The sequence below is a fragment of the Pelophylax lessonae genome (assembly GCF_965119305.1).
Source record: "Pelophylax lessonae genome assembly, chromosome: 13".
Classification (NCBI taxonomy): domain Eukaryota; kingdom Metazoa; phylum Chordata; class Amphibia; order Anura; family Ranidae; genus Pelophylax; species Pelophylax lessonae.
Window position 1 is genome coordinate 161,009,470 of NC_138780.1, and position 18,869 is coordinate 161,028,338.

An 18,869-nucleotide genomic window follows, 5' to 3' on the forward strand; every position below is an offset into this window, starting at 1 on the left:
CTGGGTGAAGATGAGGATGATGATGTACTGCTGGTTGCTGTGTATGAGGCTGAGAAAGCGCTAAATGAGACTGACCCCACGGGCACTGGTGCGCCGGGCCCCAGTCACCATCTTCCCGGTGCCCCTGACCCGCCGGGCACCAGTCACCATCTTCCCGGTGCCCCTGACCTGCCGGGCACCAGTCACCATCTTCCCGGTGCCCCTGACCCGCCGGGCACCAGTCACCATCTTCCCGGTGCCCCTGACCCGCCGGGCACCAGTCACCATCCTGACATCCAGAACCTTCCAGGCTTTGACCTGTCAGCCGGCAGCGTGTGGATTTATCCCACCAACTTCCCCATCCGGGAGTACCAGATGACGATGGCACACACCTCCCTCTTCGACAACACCCTGGTGTGTCTGCCCACCGGCCTTGGCAAGACCTTCATCGCCGCCGTGGTGATGTACAACTTCTACCGCTGGTACCCGTCTGGGAAGATCGTCTTTATGGCTCCCACTAAGCCTCTGGTGGCCCAGCAGATCGAAGCCTGCTACAAGGTCATGGGTATTCCTCAGGAGCACACGGTGGTGATGACAGGTACCCTCACCATGGCTACACTCCGGGGGTCATGATGCTGCTGGGGCATATGGTCATGTTCTATATTGGTGGGTTGATGTCCTCTGAGTGGTTCCTCCGCTGGTGATGTCCACAAAGAGAGGAAACTGCTGGCCTGGAATGCTTCAGGTTTTGTGTTCCCTGCAGGAACTGCTTTGGAATTTTGGTTCTCTGTTTTGCACCTCCAATTAAAGGACAATCGACAGTCCCTCTGACACACCTGGTTGAATTAAAGTAATTGCAAGCACTTTTAAGAATATGCGTAAAGATTAAAGTGATTCTAAAGGCACAAGGTTTTTTACCTTTAATGCATTCTATGCATTCAGTTAAAAACCTACTGTTTGCAGCTCCCCCCCTCAGCCCCCCTAATACTTACCTGAGTTCCATCTCAATCCAGCAATGTTGCTCCAGAGCAGGGGTCTTCAAACTATGGCCCTCCAGTTGTTCAGGAATTACAATTCCCATCATGCCTAGTCATGTCTCTGAATGTCAGAGTTTTACAATGCCTCATGGGTTGTGTAGTTCCACAACAACTGGAGGGCCGCAGTTAGAGGATCCCTGCTCCAGAGCCTCGGCTGTCCAGGACTCTCTCTCCTGATTGGCTGAGACACAGCAGTGGGTGCCATTGGCTCCCACTGCTGTCAGTCAGTTGGCCTATAAGGAGAGAGAGAGAGAGAGAGGGCCAAGCCGTGGCTCAGTGTCTGAATGGATACACACAGCAGTGGCTCAGCTCGTGTGCCCCCATAGCAAGCTGCTTGCTGTAGGGGCACTTGACAGGAGGGAGGGGCCAGGAGTACCAACGAGGGACCCAAGAAGAGGGGGATCTGGGCTGCCCTGTGCAAAACAACTGAACAGAGCAGGTAAGTTTAGCATTTGTTGTTTTATATTAAAAAAAAACAAACTTTCATATCCCTTTAAAGAGGTTGTAAACCCCCTTGAACCAAGTAAAAAAAAAAACTGCAATGCTAAGGCATAATGAGCTTGTATGCATCGCGTACTAGCTCATTATGAAATACCTTAGGGCTCTTTCACACGGGGCGGACCGTATTGCGATCCGCTCCGGCACTTTTTTTTTTTTCACGGACATGGATGACACTTGTGTCATCTGCTCCCTATGTCCGCATATCATCCCATCTGTTTGCGGATGATATGCGGACATAATGCATGTATATGGGATTGCGGATAACACCGCTGACATCCGATTTTGCATCCGTTCCGTTTTTTAAACGGAACAAAAATAGGATTCTGTTCCGTTCCAAAAAACGGAACCGAACTGAGGATGAAAATCGGATGTCAGCGGATGGTCATCCACTGACATCCGCAATCCCATAGACATTCATTATGTCCGTATATCACCCGCAAACGGATGGGGTAATTTACGGACATACGGAACATCCGTGTGAAAGAGCCCTTAGATTGAAGCCCTGAAGCGGCGCTAGCACGCTGCTGACATATTCCCTGGTGTTTCTTCTGGGCTCCAGCGCTGTGATTGGCCAGAGCCCCGATGACATCACTCATGCATGCAGGAGCAGCCGGTTACAGAACAGGCCGTGAAGAAACTGCATGGGTGGCCATTTCTTCAGAGCACATGCGCCAATGACATAATCTGCGCAGTATACAGAAAATATCTCCTAAGCAGTGCAAGTTTAGGATATATTTACAGTACCTATAGATACAAACAAGGGGAGTTTACTCCCTCTTTAATTTCACCTTTCAAAAAAAAAAAAAACCGAATGCACATTTTCTTGCAGGTAAGAAAAATGTGCATTTATTATTTTGTTTTTAAGAGCCTGTTCAGCATTGTATCCGCGATCAGCAGATTATGGGTACAATATCAGGCTCCTGCACACTGTCCGTGTAAGCTGTCTGGTCGTACCTCAAATGGGCAGGCAGTTATACAATGACAGGAATACTGAATTACCTACCTAGAGCGCTCACTAGTGCCCTGGTAGGTAATTGAGAACTTCAAGTCGTCGGCCACAAAGGCCGCCGGTACTTGTAGTTCATTCTTTCACAGATCTCTGTGAATGAATGACAGGGCCTTGTGGGTGGAGCCCCAAAAAGCCGCATTCTTTTCAAATTGTGACAGCGGGTGTGCGGAGAAGATCCTCGGCCCGCTGTGACAGTGAGGGAGGGGATCAGCGAGAGGCTGTAGGAGTGGGAACATGTTCTGCCCTAAAAACACATGGAACATTTAACATGTTCCCAAAGGTGAACTTACCCTTTAACTTGGCTGTGAATAGTTACCAGTAAATAGACACTGTTTAGGGGAAAATGAACAAAATATATTGGTAGGGGTTAGACTAAATGGTGGTTTTAGTATGAATGAACAGACAGAAGGTAGATTTGGATACAATATGCTAGACCATGTAAGAACTATGCCAATAGAAAGTTCTGTACCCCTAGACTGGGATTAACTAATGAATCGGCAAATTCAGCAATAAACAGTGCATATAAACAATAAGGCTCCTTTCACACACTGCGCTGCCTGCTGCGGTCCGTTATCTAATCAGCGGGGATCGATCCGCCGATCCCCGCTGAGCAGGCGGATGACAGCTCTGTCTCCGCACTGTGTGCGCAGAGGGAGGTGTCAGAGCCCCGCTGCTCTCTATGGGGAATCGGATGAGAGCGGACCGCCTGTCCGCTGTCATCCGATCCCCTGGATGGATGGAAAATAGGGTTTCCATCCGTCCTGATTTCATGGACAGGATCGGATGCGGACTGCAGCGGACATGTATAGCACATTATGACTTTGCTTTGCAGGGTTTTTTTTTTTTTTCTTTTTAAGCTGCGGTTTATTACTGCTTTAGGCTCCATGCACACGGGACGTTAGAAAAAACGTGCTGCAAAGCTAGTTCTGACGCCGGGAAAAAGCAGCTGTTAAAAGTGCTTTTAGTAGCTTTTTCCATTTGCGTTATTGCACGTTTGGCCACATTGCTTTTAGCAGCGTTTTTTCTGCCTCCATTCAAAATCAATAGTTCCCTATGGGAGCCTATTGATTTGAATGGAAGTCGCACCGCAAGTCGGATCAGGATGATCCCACTTGCGGCGCGACTTGCACTGTGAGAATCTTCGCCGTGAGTTTTTTCGCCGTGGGGCTACCCTCAAATTCCATACCAGACCCGAAGGGCCTGGTCTGGAACCTGGGGGGGACCCCCACGCAGTTTTCTTCCCATTTTTGGCGTGGAGTTCCCCCTCAAGATTCTCACAGTGCAAGTCGCGCCGCAAGTCGGATCATCCTGATCCGACTCGCGGTGCAACTTCTATTCAAATCAATAGGCTCCCATAGGGAACCAATGATTTTTGAATGGAAGAAAAAAAACTTATAACGTGGCTGAACGTAGGTTCATCTCGTTTGGTCACGTTCGGCCGCGTTTCTGCGTTTGAAACGCCGGGAAACACACGTTCGAATGCAAATAATTGCGTTCCAAAAAACGTCCCTGAACTCAACTGCCTGCAAATGACTGTAAACGACCTGGTGTACATGGACAGATAAGATAAAATGTAGGTGGGTTCAGGGGCTTCTGAAAAAAACGCCCAACTGCTCCTAAACGGCCATTTACAACGTCCCGTGTACATGGAGCCTAAAAGTTATTGCAACAGCTTTGCGTTTCTTGGTCTAGCCCAGTATCCCAATGTTGTGTTCATTTTTCTTTATCAAAGCTTTATGCTTTACTTGTGAATATTTACTTGTTGCTTTTTTTTTGTATTTTTTTTTTATCATGTGACTCCTCTAAGTGTTATTTAATGTTCACAGGTAATACTCAAGCGCAGAACCGCAAAGACATGTGGCACTCCCACAGGGTCTTTTTCCTAACACCGCAGATCATGGTGAATGATCTCACCCGAAGTGCCTGCCCTGCTGCTGAAATCAAGTGTCTGGTCATAGATGAAGCTCACAAGGCTCTCGGCAATCATGCGTATTGCCAGGTAAGTCAGAGCCAGGTTTACCACTTGACCACTGGAAGGTTTTACCCCCTAGGCCATTTTTTGCTATTGTGCACTGTGCTACTTTAATTGGCAATTGCGTGGTAATGCAACACTATGCAAATGAAATTGTATATCCTTCTTTTTTTTTTTTTTATTTTCACACAAATAGAACTTTCTTTTGATGGGATTTGATCCCATTTTTTCTTTTTTATTCTATAAACAAAAAAAGATAAAAAAAAAAATGATTTCCTACTTTGTTATAAAACCTATACAATAAAAATAAAAAAAAAAAATCAAATTTCTTCATAAATTTAGGCCACAATGTACTCTGCTACGTGTCTTTGGTAAAAAAAAAAAGAAAATCCCAATACGTTTCTATAATATTGGTTTGTGCGAAAGTTATAGCGTCTACAAACTGTGGTATTTATAATGGAATTTATGCAGCTATTCTAGTAATGGCCAACTTGTAGTGTGGCGGCCAATCTGGCAAACACACACTGGCTAGGAGGGTCACAAACTGTCACGGCAAATAATTCCCTGTACTGCGCTGTGTTGCCCTAAACAATTTATATCCGTATATTTTCTTTTATGTTCAGAAATGAATCAAAAATATTCCAAAAGATATATACCGTGTATCCTCACACAAATATGTCCAAAGTGACAACCATACGTGAATTCATGCAATTATTGCACTCAAAAAATTTGGTGAACAATTTGATAAAATGTATTACAATTTCATTTAATTAAATGTTAAATTAAAAGTGCAGTCCATATAGCGAATGCGGTGACAAGTCTGTTGACTGTTGCCGTATTGCGCTCCACCAACCATCCACCACATCTGTGATATTTTAATCCATTTGCTGCTTGAGGTACTCAAAAACAATGCCAGTGCATCACCACACCTGTGCTCCCCCCTTTTGGGTGTATTTTTAGTTTGCTAAATGTGCCCTTACAATTAATTTTGGTTAATTTGCACTTTTTAGCTTCTCCAGGCCTGAGATAAAGGTTATCTAGATCTCTTCATTCCTCCTCCTTTATTGCCGCTGCCTAATAGCCTGTCAGTCTCATCAAAGTGCATGTACAGAGAGAAATAGTGCTTGTACTATAAAAACTCATCTTTAATAAAATGCAGAAGATATATGCTCGCATATTTCAGGTGCTTCCAGAACACCACTCTAAAACGCTTAAAATGCTTTATTTGGTATATCCGGGACACCGCAGAAGCCGCAATGCAAGTTTCTCCACACTGGGTACAGGCGCCATGCTGTCCTACTGCCCCTGCCCTACGCGTTACGCCACAGGGACACGTGGATTCCTCGGGGAGGAGTTCAGCCTTACACCTAAATTCTAGATTTACAAAGCCACCATTTAGTGTTGAATCAGGAAGGCTGGCAACTCAGATGCTCTTAAGTAAAAGTATTTTGTTTGTTACATGGATGCACAGGTACAGGCTATATGCTGATACGTTTCAGCTATGGTGGCTTCATCAAAGCTGGCGCTTTGATGAAGGCTCCATAGCCGAATTGCATCAGCATATAGCCTGTACCTGTGTACCCATGTATAAAAGTACTTTTATTTAAGAGCATCCTAGTTGCCAGCCTTCCTGATTTAAGAATTTTTCTTTTGGGACATGACGCCTTGGCTAGAGCACCGTATTACAGTTCATGGACTTCCACATTAGCAGGAGAGCTGGGGGTAACAATTTGTTTTCACCAATTAGTGTCAGTCCAGGCAAAAATAACACATTTTCTTTTTGTAAGGTTCAGATATATTCTAAATTACAATAGGTCTTCTTTAACTTGATCTATGTTATTTTTATTAATTACTTGGTGATCCTGTCATTTGGCTACTTATGATCTGTAGTTCTAGTTCAGGGTCGACAATGCTATTGAGCCACTATTCAAATGTTTTATCCCCCAATCGTCAGCACCAAGAACCTGCGCTGTAATTTCCCTTTATAACTGACAATGTGTGGCTGGTGGACTTTTAGCGGAATAGCTCCTATATCACTGTGAGACGTTTCCAAGGAAACAGAATGGCAGGTCCTAAAAGTCTAAATTGTTTCCTATGACTCCAAATAGTTTTGTTTGGGCTAAGCTGGCTCAAACTATTTTCTACACTAAGAAATGTGCCTGCTGGGGAGCGCTGTATGAATTATGTTGTATTCGCTATATACAGTGCTCTATTTGGCAGTGAAAAAGAGACTTCCCATCCCACTCCTGGAGTAAAATGGAGTTGGGCTGAATACTGCTGAGACATTCACAGGAACCATTGTTTTATGGTAATGAATACAAAGCTTCCTCTGATTGGTGGAGGCGGATGGATGACATCAAATCTCTGCCTCAGCCAATCAGCAGAAGCATTGTATTCATTTAAAGCAGTGGCGGCCGGTGTGTTGGGGGCGCACCGGCCGCCACTGCGTCCGGCCCCCTATCTATCCATGCGTCCGGCCCCCTAATCTACATGCGGGTCGCCGGACGCATGGAGTTCAACGGGGCTTTTTTTTTTTTTTTTTACATCACCGGATTAGAGCCAAAGGCTCTAATAGGCTTCAGGAAAGGGTGGACCCGGGGCGCAGAGCAGTGCGCCCCGAGCCCACCCATTGTGTGACAATAGCGAATGAAAATTTGCTATTGTCACACGGATCCTACTCCTGGCCGATACACGCTTCCTGATGTGCCGAAAAAGGCAAACCCCATGCCATTGGCTGGGGAGGAGGCGGAGCCGGGAGGACTGAAGAGAAGCCGCCAGGCTGGGGAACGGAAGGGAAGCCGAGAGCTGCTGCTGCTGCCCAGGCAGGAGACAGACACAGAGCACTGGTCTCGCAGGGGGGGGGGGGGGAGACAAGCTTACGCTGCTCACTCTGCAGTGAAAGGGGGCATGGTGGCATCTCTGCAGTGAAAGGGGGCATGCTGGCATCTCTGCATTGGAAGGGGGCATGCTGGCATCTCTGCATTGGAAGGGGGCATGCTGGCATCTCTGCATTGGAAGGGGGCACGCTGGCATCTCTGCATTGGAAGGGGGCACGCTGGCATCTCTGCATTGCAAGGGGGCACGCTGGCATCTCTATTGGAAGGGGGCACGCTGGTCACTGCATTGAAAGGGGGCATGCTGGTCTCTGTGCATTGAAAGGGGGCATGCTGGTCTCTGTGCATTGAAAGGGGGCACGCTGGTCTCTGTGCATTGAAAGGGGGCACGCTGGTCTCTGTGCATTGAAAGGGGGCACGCTGGTCTCTGTGCATTGAGAGGGGCACGGTGGTCTCTGTGCATTGAAAGGGGGCACACTATACCTTAATTACTGAAGGCCCCTTTCACACTTTTGTGACCTCAAAGTCACGCAGTTTTTTTACAGTGTTTTTTGCCGCAAAGCAATGCCTATTACATTTTTCTGTTTGCGCTCCCCCAAAAATTTTGAGCACCAGCCACCAATGATTTAAAGAATACAAAGATCCCTGTGAATGGCTGAGCAGCACTCAGCCTGACTTTATTTTGTCCTGGAATTAGGACAGGAAGTCCCCATAGCACTGCTGATGAAACGCATTGCTGTATACTGTAGCCGAGATTGTCAGTTTTTTTCTACAGCGCAGCCCGCAAACTCATCTGTCAGGAAAAAAATTTGCTTGGCCCAAACAAAACTATATTAAGTCACAGCAAACATGGCATTGGGCTGTAAACATTGACAGCACATGTGCACCTCCACAAAGTGTCTGAAATGTCCAGCACTTTTTGCATGCATGATTCATTATGCGTACAAAAAGCACTTTGTGGTGTGCATTCGCTGTAATTGTTTAGGACCTGGCATTTTGTTGCTCTGGGAAAACCAGGCCTAGATCACTTCCATCAGTGACACGAGCTGCTCAGTTCAATGCGCCCACCAACTGCCCAGTGCTAGGACCTGCCAAGGAGAGGAGGTCATGTAAATATGTTAAAAAAATAAATCCTAAACAAGCACATTTAGTTTAAATCATTAAAGCCAGCAATGGAATTAAAGCGTAGTTCTACCCAAAAGTGGGACTTCCACTTTAAGGCCTCCTCCCCCCCGCTCCTGTTTGTGAAACTGAGCTTTTGGGGAGGAGGGGGGAGCAGGTACCCGATTTTTGACAGGTACCTGCTCCCACTTCCATTCCAGTCACTTTAGGCAAGCAGAAGTTCTCCTTCCCAAAGTCTTCTGGGACATGACACGTCCTAGAAGACTTTGGGACCAGTAACGCAGAGCAGCGCTGCTCGCACATGTGCACTGGGCACCCGGCTGTGAAGCCGCAAGCTGTCACAATCAGGTGCCCATAGTAGAGATGCCGGTGTGAGTACACCACTGGATCATGGGACTGGTGAGTGGCTGTTTATTCAAAGTCAGCAGCTACACTTTTTGTGTGTTTTAAAGTGTGCTATTGGGGAAGTTTAGGCTTTACAGTTATAGTTTCACAAAAAACAAAATATACAGTTATTTCTCAGACTGTTAGAGAAAGGTGTGGCACTAGGCACAAGTCGTATAGAGCAGGGCTTCCCAAACTTTTTTGGGCTGAGACCCACTTCTGAATACAGTTATTTTTCGAGACCCACTTGCTTTTAATTGAATATTGTAAAGCGCTACAGAATTTGTAGGCGCTATATAAATGCAAATAATAATAATAATGCATATTTTAAAGGGAGGATGTTAAATTTAAAAATATCAATTTACCACTTTTCAGTTTATTATTGAATACATTTGCCAGATGTTCTAAGTGAGGGGTCAGAAACCTGTGGCATATAAGCGGAGTTGTAAGTAATCAGCACCCTCCCACGACAGTATAAGGCAGGCAGAGGACAGAAATCAACCACCCCAGGACAGTGATCAGCAGGCTATATGGCACTCACCCTCCTTCCTCTCCCTGCGGTCCACAGTGAAGGTGAAACCCCTGTTTGCCCTATGCAGGGCCCAGCACACCTCACCCAGAGTCTCCATGATGAGGAGCTCTATGCTGGTCTTGGTGTCCTGGCTCTTCTCTTTCAGATCCTCTACTGGGGTCACAGAAGCTGCCATGAACTTCTGACACCGCCGGGCCACCTGGTCCTCCTATGACACCGAGGCTGCCGTCTCTTCCCGCTATAGCTGAGAGAATCCCAGTCTAGCCACCACCGCTGTCACCAGCAGGACCGAGGAGCTGGCTCTGCACCCCATGAACATATCCTACCTACTACATAACAGCCCACATACATTCTCACTGATGCTAGTATCCTACACGTGGGAAATGTAGACCAGCCTCCATAAAGTGCGTGGGCAGGGTCCTGAATCCATCGCAGTTTGACTTCTCTAGCTCTCTGTAATTTGCAGGGGCCCACACAGCACAATTTAAGCAGGCCCGCTCTCAGTGATTTCCGGCTCATCGCGACCCACTCAAACGCATCTCGCGACCCACCAGTGGGTCCCGACCCACAGTTTGGGAACTCCTGGTATAGTGCACATAAAATAAAATTGCTGACAGGATACACCAGAGTGTATGAAGGCATGACCCCACCAGTGTATGCTGTTCCTTCATTTTCCAATAAGTTGGCTGGAAGTTTGTACTGCAGTGAAATGGTGTTGTCAGAGTGCTGCAGGGAGACAGCGGCCGCCCTAGCACAATACTGCTTTATTGAAAACATACAGGAAGCTTGATAAAACTTGCACTCACATTAAGGACAATCGTGGGCGTATAGTGTATATAGCTATGTATGTATGTATGTACTCCCTTCTCCTGGATCGCTGCCGCAAGAAGTTTGGAGCCGACAAACCTCCACCTCCAGACCAGATGGCAAGTTCCGGGTCCTCCTGTACAGAGCTCTGGTGTGTTTACTGCACCTGGACACCCGGCAAGACAAAGGGGAAGGGAGAGAGATTGCTGTAGTACTCAATTCTTAGTATACGGACTGAGGTGCCCATGTGGTTTGCTCTATGTATGTAGGACGGTCCGGGCCATGTGTACTAGGTTCGGCGAGCATCGTTGCTACATAGGGCAAAAAAAGGACAAACATAGTGTCCCCCAGCATTTTTGTCAGGTGCATGGAGGTAGTACGGAAGGCCTAGAGCTCTTTGGTATTGAGGCTATACCCGTGTCCCTCCCTGAGGGGGAGAGGTTCTCGCGACTATGCATGCCAGAGACCTTTTGGATCTTTTCGCTTAATTCTATGTCCCCCGAGGGGTTGAATAAAGAATTAGAGGTCAGTACTCTTATTTAAGGTTCAGTCAGTCACCCCTTTAAGTTCTATTATTGGTTTTAGGTATGGTCCTACATCCATTGGGTATAGGGCCAGTTTTTTAGATTAAGGAGAATTTTCTATGCTCGTCAGTTATGAAATGTACTTAAAATAATTTTTTTTTTTAAATTTTATTCCTAATATTTTAAAAATGAATTTGAAATTATTTTATTATGATGTATTTATGGTTGTTTTCAAGTTCTATTCACTGGTTCCTGGTTCAGGAAGGAGCCCGCGCCTCCGAAACGCATTGTCATAGCAACCTATGTAGTTACGCATCGGTCTCTCGCTCTCGTTCTCGTTCTCTCGTTCTCTCTCTCGTTCTCTCTCTCGTTCTCTCTCTCGTTCTCTCTCTCGTTCTCTCTCTCGTTCTCTCTCTCGTTCTCTCGTTCTCTCTCTCGTTCTCTCGTTCTCTCTCTCGTTCTCTCGTTCTCTCTCTCGTTCTCTCGTTCTCTCTCTCGTTCTCTCTCTCTCTCTCGTTCTCTCGTTCTCTCTCGTTCTCTCGTTCTCTCTCTCTCGTTCTCTCTCTCTCGTTCTCTCTCTCTCGTTCTCTCTCTCTCGTTCTCTCTCTCGTTCTCTCTCTCGTTCTCTCTCTCTCGTTCTCTCTCTCTCGTTCTCTCTCTCTCGTTCTCTCTCTCTCGTTCTCTCTCTCTCTCGCTCTCTCTCTCTCGCTCTCTCTCTCTCGCTCTCTCTCTCTCGCTCTCTCTCTCTCTCTCTCGCTCTCTCTCTCTCGTTCTCTCTCTCTCTCGTTCTCTCTCTCTCTCGTTCTCTCTCTCTCTCGTTCTCTCTCTCTCTCGTTCTCTCTCTCTCTCGTTCTCTCTCTCTCTCGTTCTCTCTCTCTCTCGTTCTCTCTTTTTCTCTCTCGTTCTCTCTCTCTCTCGTTCTCTCTTTTTCTCTCTCGTTCTCTCTCTCTCTCTTTTTCTCTCTCACCCATTGTCTTCCAGGAGTCTCCCCACGCTCATGCACAGCGCTTGCTGGTCCGGGCGTAGGTGCGCACTCTAGCGAGCACGCTAGAGCTCTGTACAGGAGGACCCAGAACTTGCCATCTGGTCTGGAGGTTTGTCGGCTCCAAACTTCTCTATCTATCTCTATCCTGTATACGTCCACGATTGTCCTTCTAAATATGAGTGCAAATTTTATCAAGCTTCCTGTATGTTTTCAATAAAGCAGTATTATGCTAGGGCGGCCGTGCGCTCTTCTCTTTTTGATTCATTTTACAGATATGCTTTTCCACCACCCAGTGGATATTTAGGAGAGCTGCAAGGATCTGGCATTGGAAGACTCTTCCAAAAGGGCTATCAGCCAGCCTTGATGGGATTTTTTGATCAGCGCATGAACTGGTGACCTTTTATTGTTTTTGATTGATTTTGTTTTTCCCTCTTTTCCAGGTTGTCCGGGAGCTGAGCAACTATACAAGGCAGTTTCGGATTTTAGCACTTAGTGCCACTCCAGGCAGTGATACAAAGGTAAGCCAGTGAACGTTCTTTTCATGTACATAGAACATGAGGAGTTTTTTAAAGCTCTTTGCCATGGTAGAGGAGGGCTAGAACCTCAGTCAGTCGTTGCCGAGATTTCCCAACACTTTCTGTCCCAGTGGCACCACTCCCTGGGACAGGAAGTGAGGGGAAATCTCCCCAGCATGGTTCTAGGCAGCACTATAAACATTCACTGGCATTGCAGCCCTTCCTCACTAGATTGAAAAATTCAAAGAGCGGTTGTAAAACTGTTACTGTGTGTGCATTTAGTCAGATGCAGTGGGGTATTGACAGTTGCAAGTGCCGTGACTGTCAGAATACAATACCCAGCAGAGGGGAGACCTCCATCCATGCTGTTTAACATGGATGGAGGAATCAGATTTGTTTTTTGCCCACTTACTGAACAATAGAAATGTTAGTCTATGGCAACCTTTATATTCTGTTATCACTGCAGTCCTAGCCACAGTGTTTCAAGAAATTGAATTTAATTTCTTACTGGGGTTTGTGGAAAGATGGGTTGATCTGGCCATATACAGTGCTTAGCTTTAATGAGTATACCCCTTTTTTAAAAAAAGTAAGATTTTATTCAATATCTCAATGAACACAAGAACAATTTCCAAAATTTTGACAAAATTTGGTATTCTAGAACATTTGTCTAGCTCATTGCTTGAAAGTAAGGTTAAGACTATAACTTGGTTTACAAAATCTTAAGTTTTACTCAAATTAGTTGATGCAAAAATGAATACACCCCCCAACAAATACCACTACATCTAGTATTTTGTATGACATTCATGATTTGTAAGGACAGCACCAAGTTTTCTAGGCATGGAATGAACAAGTTGGCGACATTTTGCAACATTTTATCTTTTTCCATTCTTCATGAATGTCCCCTTTTAGAGCCTGGATAAAGAGTGATCTTCAACTTGTCTCTTCAGAATACCCCATAGGTGTTTGAATGGGTTCAGATCTTGAGACACACTTGGCCACTGAATCACTTTCACCCTGTTCTTCAGAAATGTAAACGTAGCCCTAAATGTGTGTTTTGGATTATTTTCATGTTGGGAAAGTGTGCGATGACCAAGAGCTGGTAGCATCTTCTCCTTCAATTTAGAGCAGTAGATCTGTAAATTCATGATACCATCAATGAAATGCAGCTCCCCGACCCCAGCAGCCCCACAGAAGGACACTGCCACCACCATGTTTCACTGTAGGCACCAGGCATTTTTCTTTGTACTCCTCACCTTTGCGAATCCATACAGTTTTGAAGCCATCAGTTTCAAAAACCTTTTTATCTTTGTCCAGAGGCGTAACTAGAACCTTCAGGGCCCCGATGCAAGAAACCATGAAGGGCCCCCCAGACCCCTGGCCGGGGCCCTTCCCTTCAAGCCCGGGGCTCTTCCCACTAATCCTGGGGCTCTTTAATCTCATTGCATGGCCTTTTATTATGGTCCCGCATCAGGATCCTTTCACAAGTTCTGCAGCGGGCCCCCTTCCTGCAATCTTGGGGCCTCCCCACAGTGGTGAAATGCCAGGGCCCGGTCGCAAGTGTGACCTTTGAGATCCTAGAACAGTGATGGCGAACTTTGGCACCCCAGATGTTTTGGAACTACATTTCCCATGATGCTCAACTACACTGCAGAGTGCATGAGCATCATGGGAAATGTAGTTCCAAAACATCTGGAGTGCCAAGGTTCGCCATCACTGTCCTAGAAGTTCACCCACTGGTTTGCTACCGGGCCCCCTGGAGCATGGGGCCCGGTAGCGATTGCAACCCCTGTAGTTACGCCCCTGTCTTTGTCTCCAGAGTACAGAGTCCCAGTAGCAGTCTTCTTTTTCAGCATGGGCCCTGGCAAATTCTAGGCAGGCTTTTTTGTACATGGCCTTTAGGAGAGGCTTCCTTTTGTGGACGACACCCATGCATGCCATTCCTCTGCAGGGTACGCGGTATTGTGTCACAGGAAACAGTCACCTCAGTTTGGCTTTCTACTGCTCTAACTGCAGTGAACTTGCATGCCGATTTTCTTCAACCCTTCTCATCAGAAGACTCTCCTGTCGAGGTGTTAACCACTTAAGCCCCGGAAGATTTTACCCCCTTCCTGACCAGGGGGTTTTTTGCGATTTTTTTTTTTTTTTTTTTTTTTTTTTTTGATCATGTGCTATAAACAAAAAAAGAGCGTAATTTTTGCAAAAATAACAATATTTTTCACTTTTTTTATATGAAATTCCCCCCAAAAAATATGTAAAAATCAAAATTTTTTAACATTTTCAGCCAAATTGTTTTACGCTACATATGTTTGGTAAAAGAAAATCGCAAAAAGCGTATTTTGATTGGTTTGCGCAAATGTTATCGCGTTTACTAACAAAGGGAAAGATTTTTGTCATTTTTGGGTTTTTTTTTTTTTTTTTTAACGAGTAATGGCGGCGATCTGCGATTTTTTTTTTTTTTTTTTTTTTTTTTTTTTTTTTTTTTTTTTTTTTTTGCGGTACTGTGACATTGCGGCGGACAGATTGGACCCTTGACTGACATTTTTGACACTTTTGGGGGTACCAGTGACATTACTGCAGTAATCAGTGCTATATATATGCACTGTTACTGCAAAAATGACACTGGCAGGGAAGGGGTTAACTGTATTGGACAGGGAGGGGTTAAGTGTGTCCTAGGGGCGTGATTCTAACTGTAGTGGGACATGGCTATTGGTGTAAAAACAAAGATCAACGGTTCTACATAGTAGAACCGTCTGATCTCCATTTTTACACAGGGGAGAATGACAGGCGGCTTGTTTACATAAGCCGCTCTGCCTTTCTCCCGCTGTACCGACGATCGGCGAGTGACCGGCGGACATCGGGTCCGCCGGTCACACGCCCGCACTCCTCCCTGAAGGAGCTGAGGCGGGCGCGTGCCTCAGTGGGCGCACGCTCGCCCGCTATTGGCTCTAATAGCAGTGACAGTGATGTACGTCAATCTGCCTGGCCGGGGCTGACTGCCACAGTAAATATACTGTGCTCAGTCGGCAACCGGTTAACTTCTGTGGATGGCCTGGATGTCTCTGTGAGATGGTTGCAGATCCATCTTTGTTACATTTTTGTATCCCTCTTCTTACAGTATTCTGACGATAAGTAAAGCTTTGCTGATCTTTTTGTAGCCATCACCTTTCTTGTGTAAATAAATTATTTTCTTTCTCAGGCCTTGTGACATTTCTCCTCTATGTGGTGTCATTGCTGACAGCATGAAATAGGAAGGGGTTTTCATTGTTAGGCAACATCCTTTTATAATCCACTGTATGCTGGACAACTGTTTAATGAATAATTAGACTCCCCTGTAGTTGAATTGTTATTTAAGATTTTGTTGTCTGAAATTTAGCTTTGGATACACACTATACAATTTTCTTTAGATTTTTTTCTTTAGATTTTCCAAAATCATATAATATGAGGTCAAACCTAAACACTTTATATTTGTATGCAATCAGGCAGGCCCTTGCACTCAGTGGTGTATTTAGGTTTTGTGCTGCCCTAGGCCTGACTAAACCTGGGCACTCCTAATTTAAATATGACCCACCCCTTCCTGTAAAGGCCACACCCTTTCATGTTTATGACCTGCCCTGTCATCTGTAAACCACAGACCACAACCACAGTCTATCAGTGCCCATCAGTGCAGCCTCATCAGTTCCCATAAGTTCCTCTTCATCAATGCCCATCAGTGCAGCCTCATTACTGCCTATCAGTGCAGCATATCAGTGTGGCCTCATCAGTGGCCATGAGTACAGCCCCATCAGTGGCCACCAGTGCAGCCTCTCTGTGCCCATTAGTGCAGCCTATCAGTGCATCATATCAGTGCCCATCAGTGCTGCCTTATCAGTGCAGCCTTATCAGTTTAGCTTATCTGTCCTGCCTCATCAGTGCCCATCAATGCAACATATCAGTGCCCATCAGGGCAGTATATCAGTGCAGCCCCATCAGCTTTTTTGCTGCCCCCCCCCTGCAAAGTGCTGCCCTAGGCCTGGGCCTTGTTTGCCTAGGCCAAGATACAGCACTGCTTGCACTACATAGTTGAAGGTAAAGGCCCGTACACACGATAAGAAATTCGGAAGGGAAATTTCGTCCAACGACCGATCTGCCGATTTTCGGATTGTTAGTATGGTGCTTTCGACAGCCGACTTCGACTTTTCGGCTGACAAAATCCTGATGTGCAGGCTATAAAATTTTTGTCCTCCGTCAAAACAATGACCGATTTTTTTTTTTTTTTTTTTTTTTTTTTTGTCTCATTGGTACAGATTTAGTCGGGGAAAAAATCTTATGAGCAAGACTAGGCATGCTCAGAGAAGAACGAACACATAGAAAGCAATCCAACACATGACATCACTTCTGAAGTAGAATTTTGTCGTACGGGAAAATTAGTGTGAAAATAACCTCTTCACTTTCCACATCAGACTAGCATGCCACAAAAAACGGACGGCAGATCGTTCAATAATCTTATCGTGTGTATGGGCCTTTAATCTAAGGGAAATTGAACAACAAAAGTTGTATAGTGTGTATCCAGACATTGTCTTGAATGAATTTGATAGGAAAATTACTTTTTATGTGTGTGAAAATTACCAAATCTTGGTTGCAGTTAATGGCCCACAATTGTGGGAGTATTTTGTAGTATATTGTCCCATAGAAAATGTTGATTCTAAAAGGAAAGTAAAGGTTTTCTGACAAATCTGTTGGGGTGTACTCATTTTATGCTGAGCACTGTAACTACACTCACCGGCCACTTTATTAGGTACACCTTGCTAGTACCGGGTTAGACCCCCCCCCTTTTGCATTCAGAACTTCCTTCATTCTTCATGGAATAGATTTAACAAGGTGTTGGAAACATTCCTCAGAGATTTTGCTCCATAGTGACATGATAGCATCACGCAGTTGCTGCAGATTTGTCAGCTGCAGATCCTTATTCAGGAAAGCAGTGGTGAGATGATTGGAGCTTTGTGACATGGTGCATTATCCTGCTGGAAGGAGCCATCAGAAGATGGGGACACTGTAGTCATAAAGGGATGGGCATGGTCAGCAACAATACTCAGGTAGGCCGTGGTGGATAAACGATGCTCAATTGGTACTAAGAGGCCCAAAGTCTGCCACCCACACACTTGCGCTACCACCATCAGCCTGAAGCATTGATACGAGGCAAGATGGATCCATGCTTTCATGTTATTTACCCCATATTCTGACCCAACCATCTGAATGTCGCAGCTGAAAATCGAGACTCCTTAGACCAGGCAACGTTTTTCAATCTTCTATTGTCAAATTTTTGTGAGCCTGCGTGAAATGTTGCCTCAGTTTCCTGTTCTTAGCTGACAGAAGTGGCACCCAGTGTGTTTTTTCTGGTGCTGTAGACCATCTGCTTCAAGGTTCAAAGTGGTGTTCATTCAGAGATGGTATTCTGCATACCTTGGTTGTAACAAGTGGGTATTTGAGTTACTGTTGCCTTTCTATCATCTCAAACCAGTCTGCCCATTATCCTATGACATCAACAAGGCATTTTCATCCACACAACTGCCACTCACTGAATATTTTCTCTTTTTTTTGTACCATTCTCTGTAAACCCGAGATATGGTTGTGCGTGAAAATCCCAGTAGATCAGCAGTTTTTGAAATACTCAGACCAGCCCGTCTGGCACCAACAACCATGCCACGTTCAAAGTCACTTAAATCCCCTTTCTTCCCCATTCTGATGCTCGGTTTGAATTTCAGCAAGTCATCTTCACCATATCTAGATGCCTAAATGCATTGAGTTTCTGCCATGTGATTGGCTGAATTCGTGTTGCCAATCAATTGAACAGGTGTACCTAATAAAGTGGCCAGTGAGTGTATATAATATCCTCTTTCTCAGTGTGCACTGAATACCACTGGTGAGAAAACTTTCCATGATCTGGTCATTAGATTAACTTTCTCATTTGTCATGTGCAAGAGGCAATGCTAGCCTGTAATGTTATCACATATCATTAGTGATTACAGTCTTTTCTTACCTGAATAGGAAGTCACTACCTGCTCAGGATTCAGATAACCTAAACCTACATTTGTGGCTATCAGATGGCTACATTCACACACAGCCATAACTTCCAGAAGGTTCAGCGTCACTGGGGTTTACGTACGAGAACCGGAGAGTGCAAAATGTGGTGCAGCTGTGCATGGCAGCCAATCTGCTTTTAACTTTAACTTGTTAAATTTTAGTTTTGACAAAATAATCTGGAAGGTAATTGGTCTCTATGCAGAGCTGCACCAGATTTTGCACTCTCCAGTTTCAGTAAATCAACCCCTCTGTCCCAGATCAAGATAATGTTTCAACTCAGGCCCTTTAGGCTCCGTTCACATGTTAGCGTATGGATCGCGGGCCGAACCCGCCGCGATTCCGCCCGCGATCTGGAGATTATTTCAAATCGCGGGACGCATGTGCGTTGCCCGTTGATTTGCAATAGCCCCCCAAACGCTGAGCGATGTTGCCGCGATTTCCGCCTGCCGAATCGCGGTAACATCGCGCAAAAAAAATTGCGGGACGCAATACGCTCCAAAGAAGCTCTTGTACTTTTTTGGGCGTAATGCGTCCCGCAATTTTTTTTTTTTGCGCGATGTTACAGCGATTCGGCAGGCGGAAATCGCGGCAACATCGCTCAGCATTTG

General features: G+C 45.6%; 1 protein-coding gene across 2 annotated transcripts in view; it reads left to right on the forward strand.

Annotated features, from left to right (window-relative positions):
* Nucleotides 1-223: 223 nt before the first annotated feature.
* The window catches only part of FANCM (FA complementation group M), a 318,993-nt gene continuing 300,347 nt past the window's right edge, over nucleotides 224-18,869 (forward strand). For both annotated transcript variants that reach the window (XM_082275430.1, XM_082275431.1), the window contains exons 1-3: nucleotides 224-577; nucleotides 4,353-4,525; nucleotides 12,127-12,204. In XM_082275430.1, coding sequence (XP_082131556.1) covers nucleotides 355-577; nucleotides 4,353-4,525; nucleotides 12,127-12,204 — 474 coding nt within the window. In that variant the 5' untranslated portion in view covers nucleotides 224-354. The remainder of the gene's footprint in view (nucleotides 578-4,352; nucleotides 4,526-12,126; nucleotides 12,205-18,869) is intronic.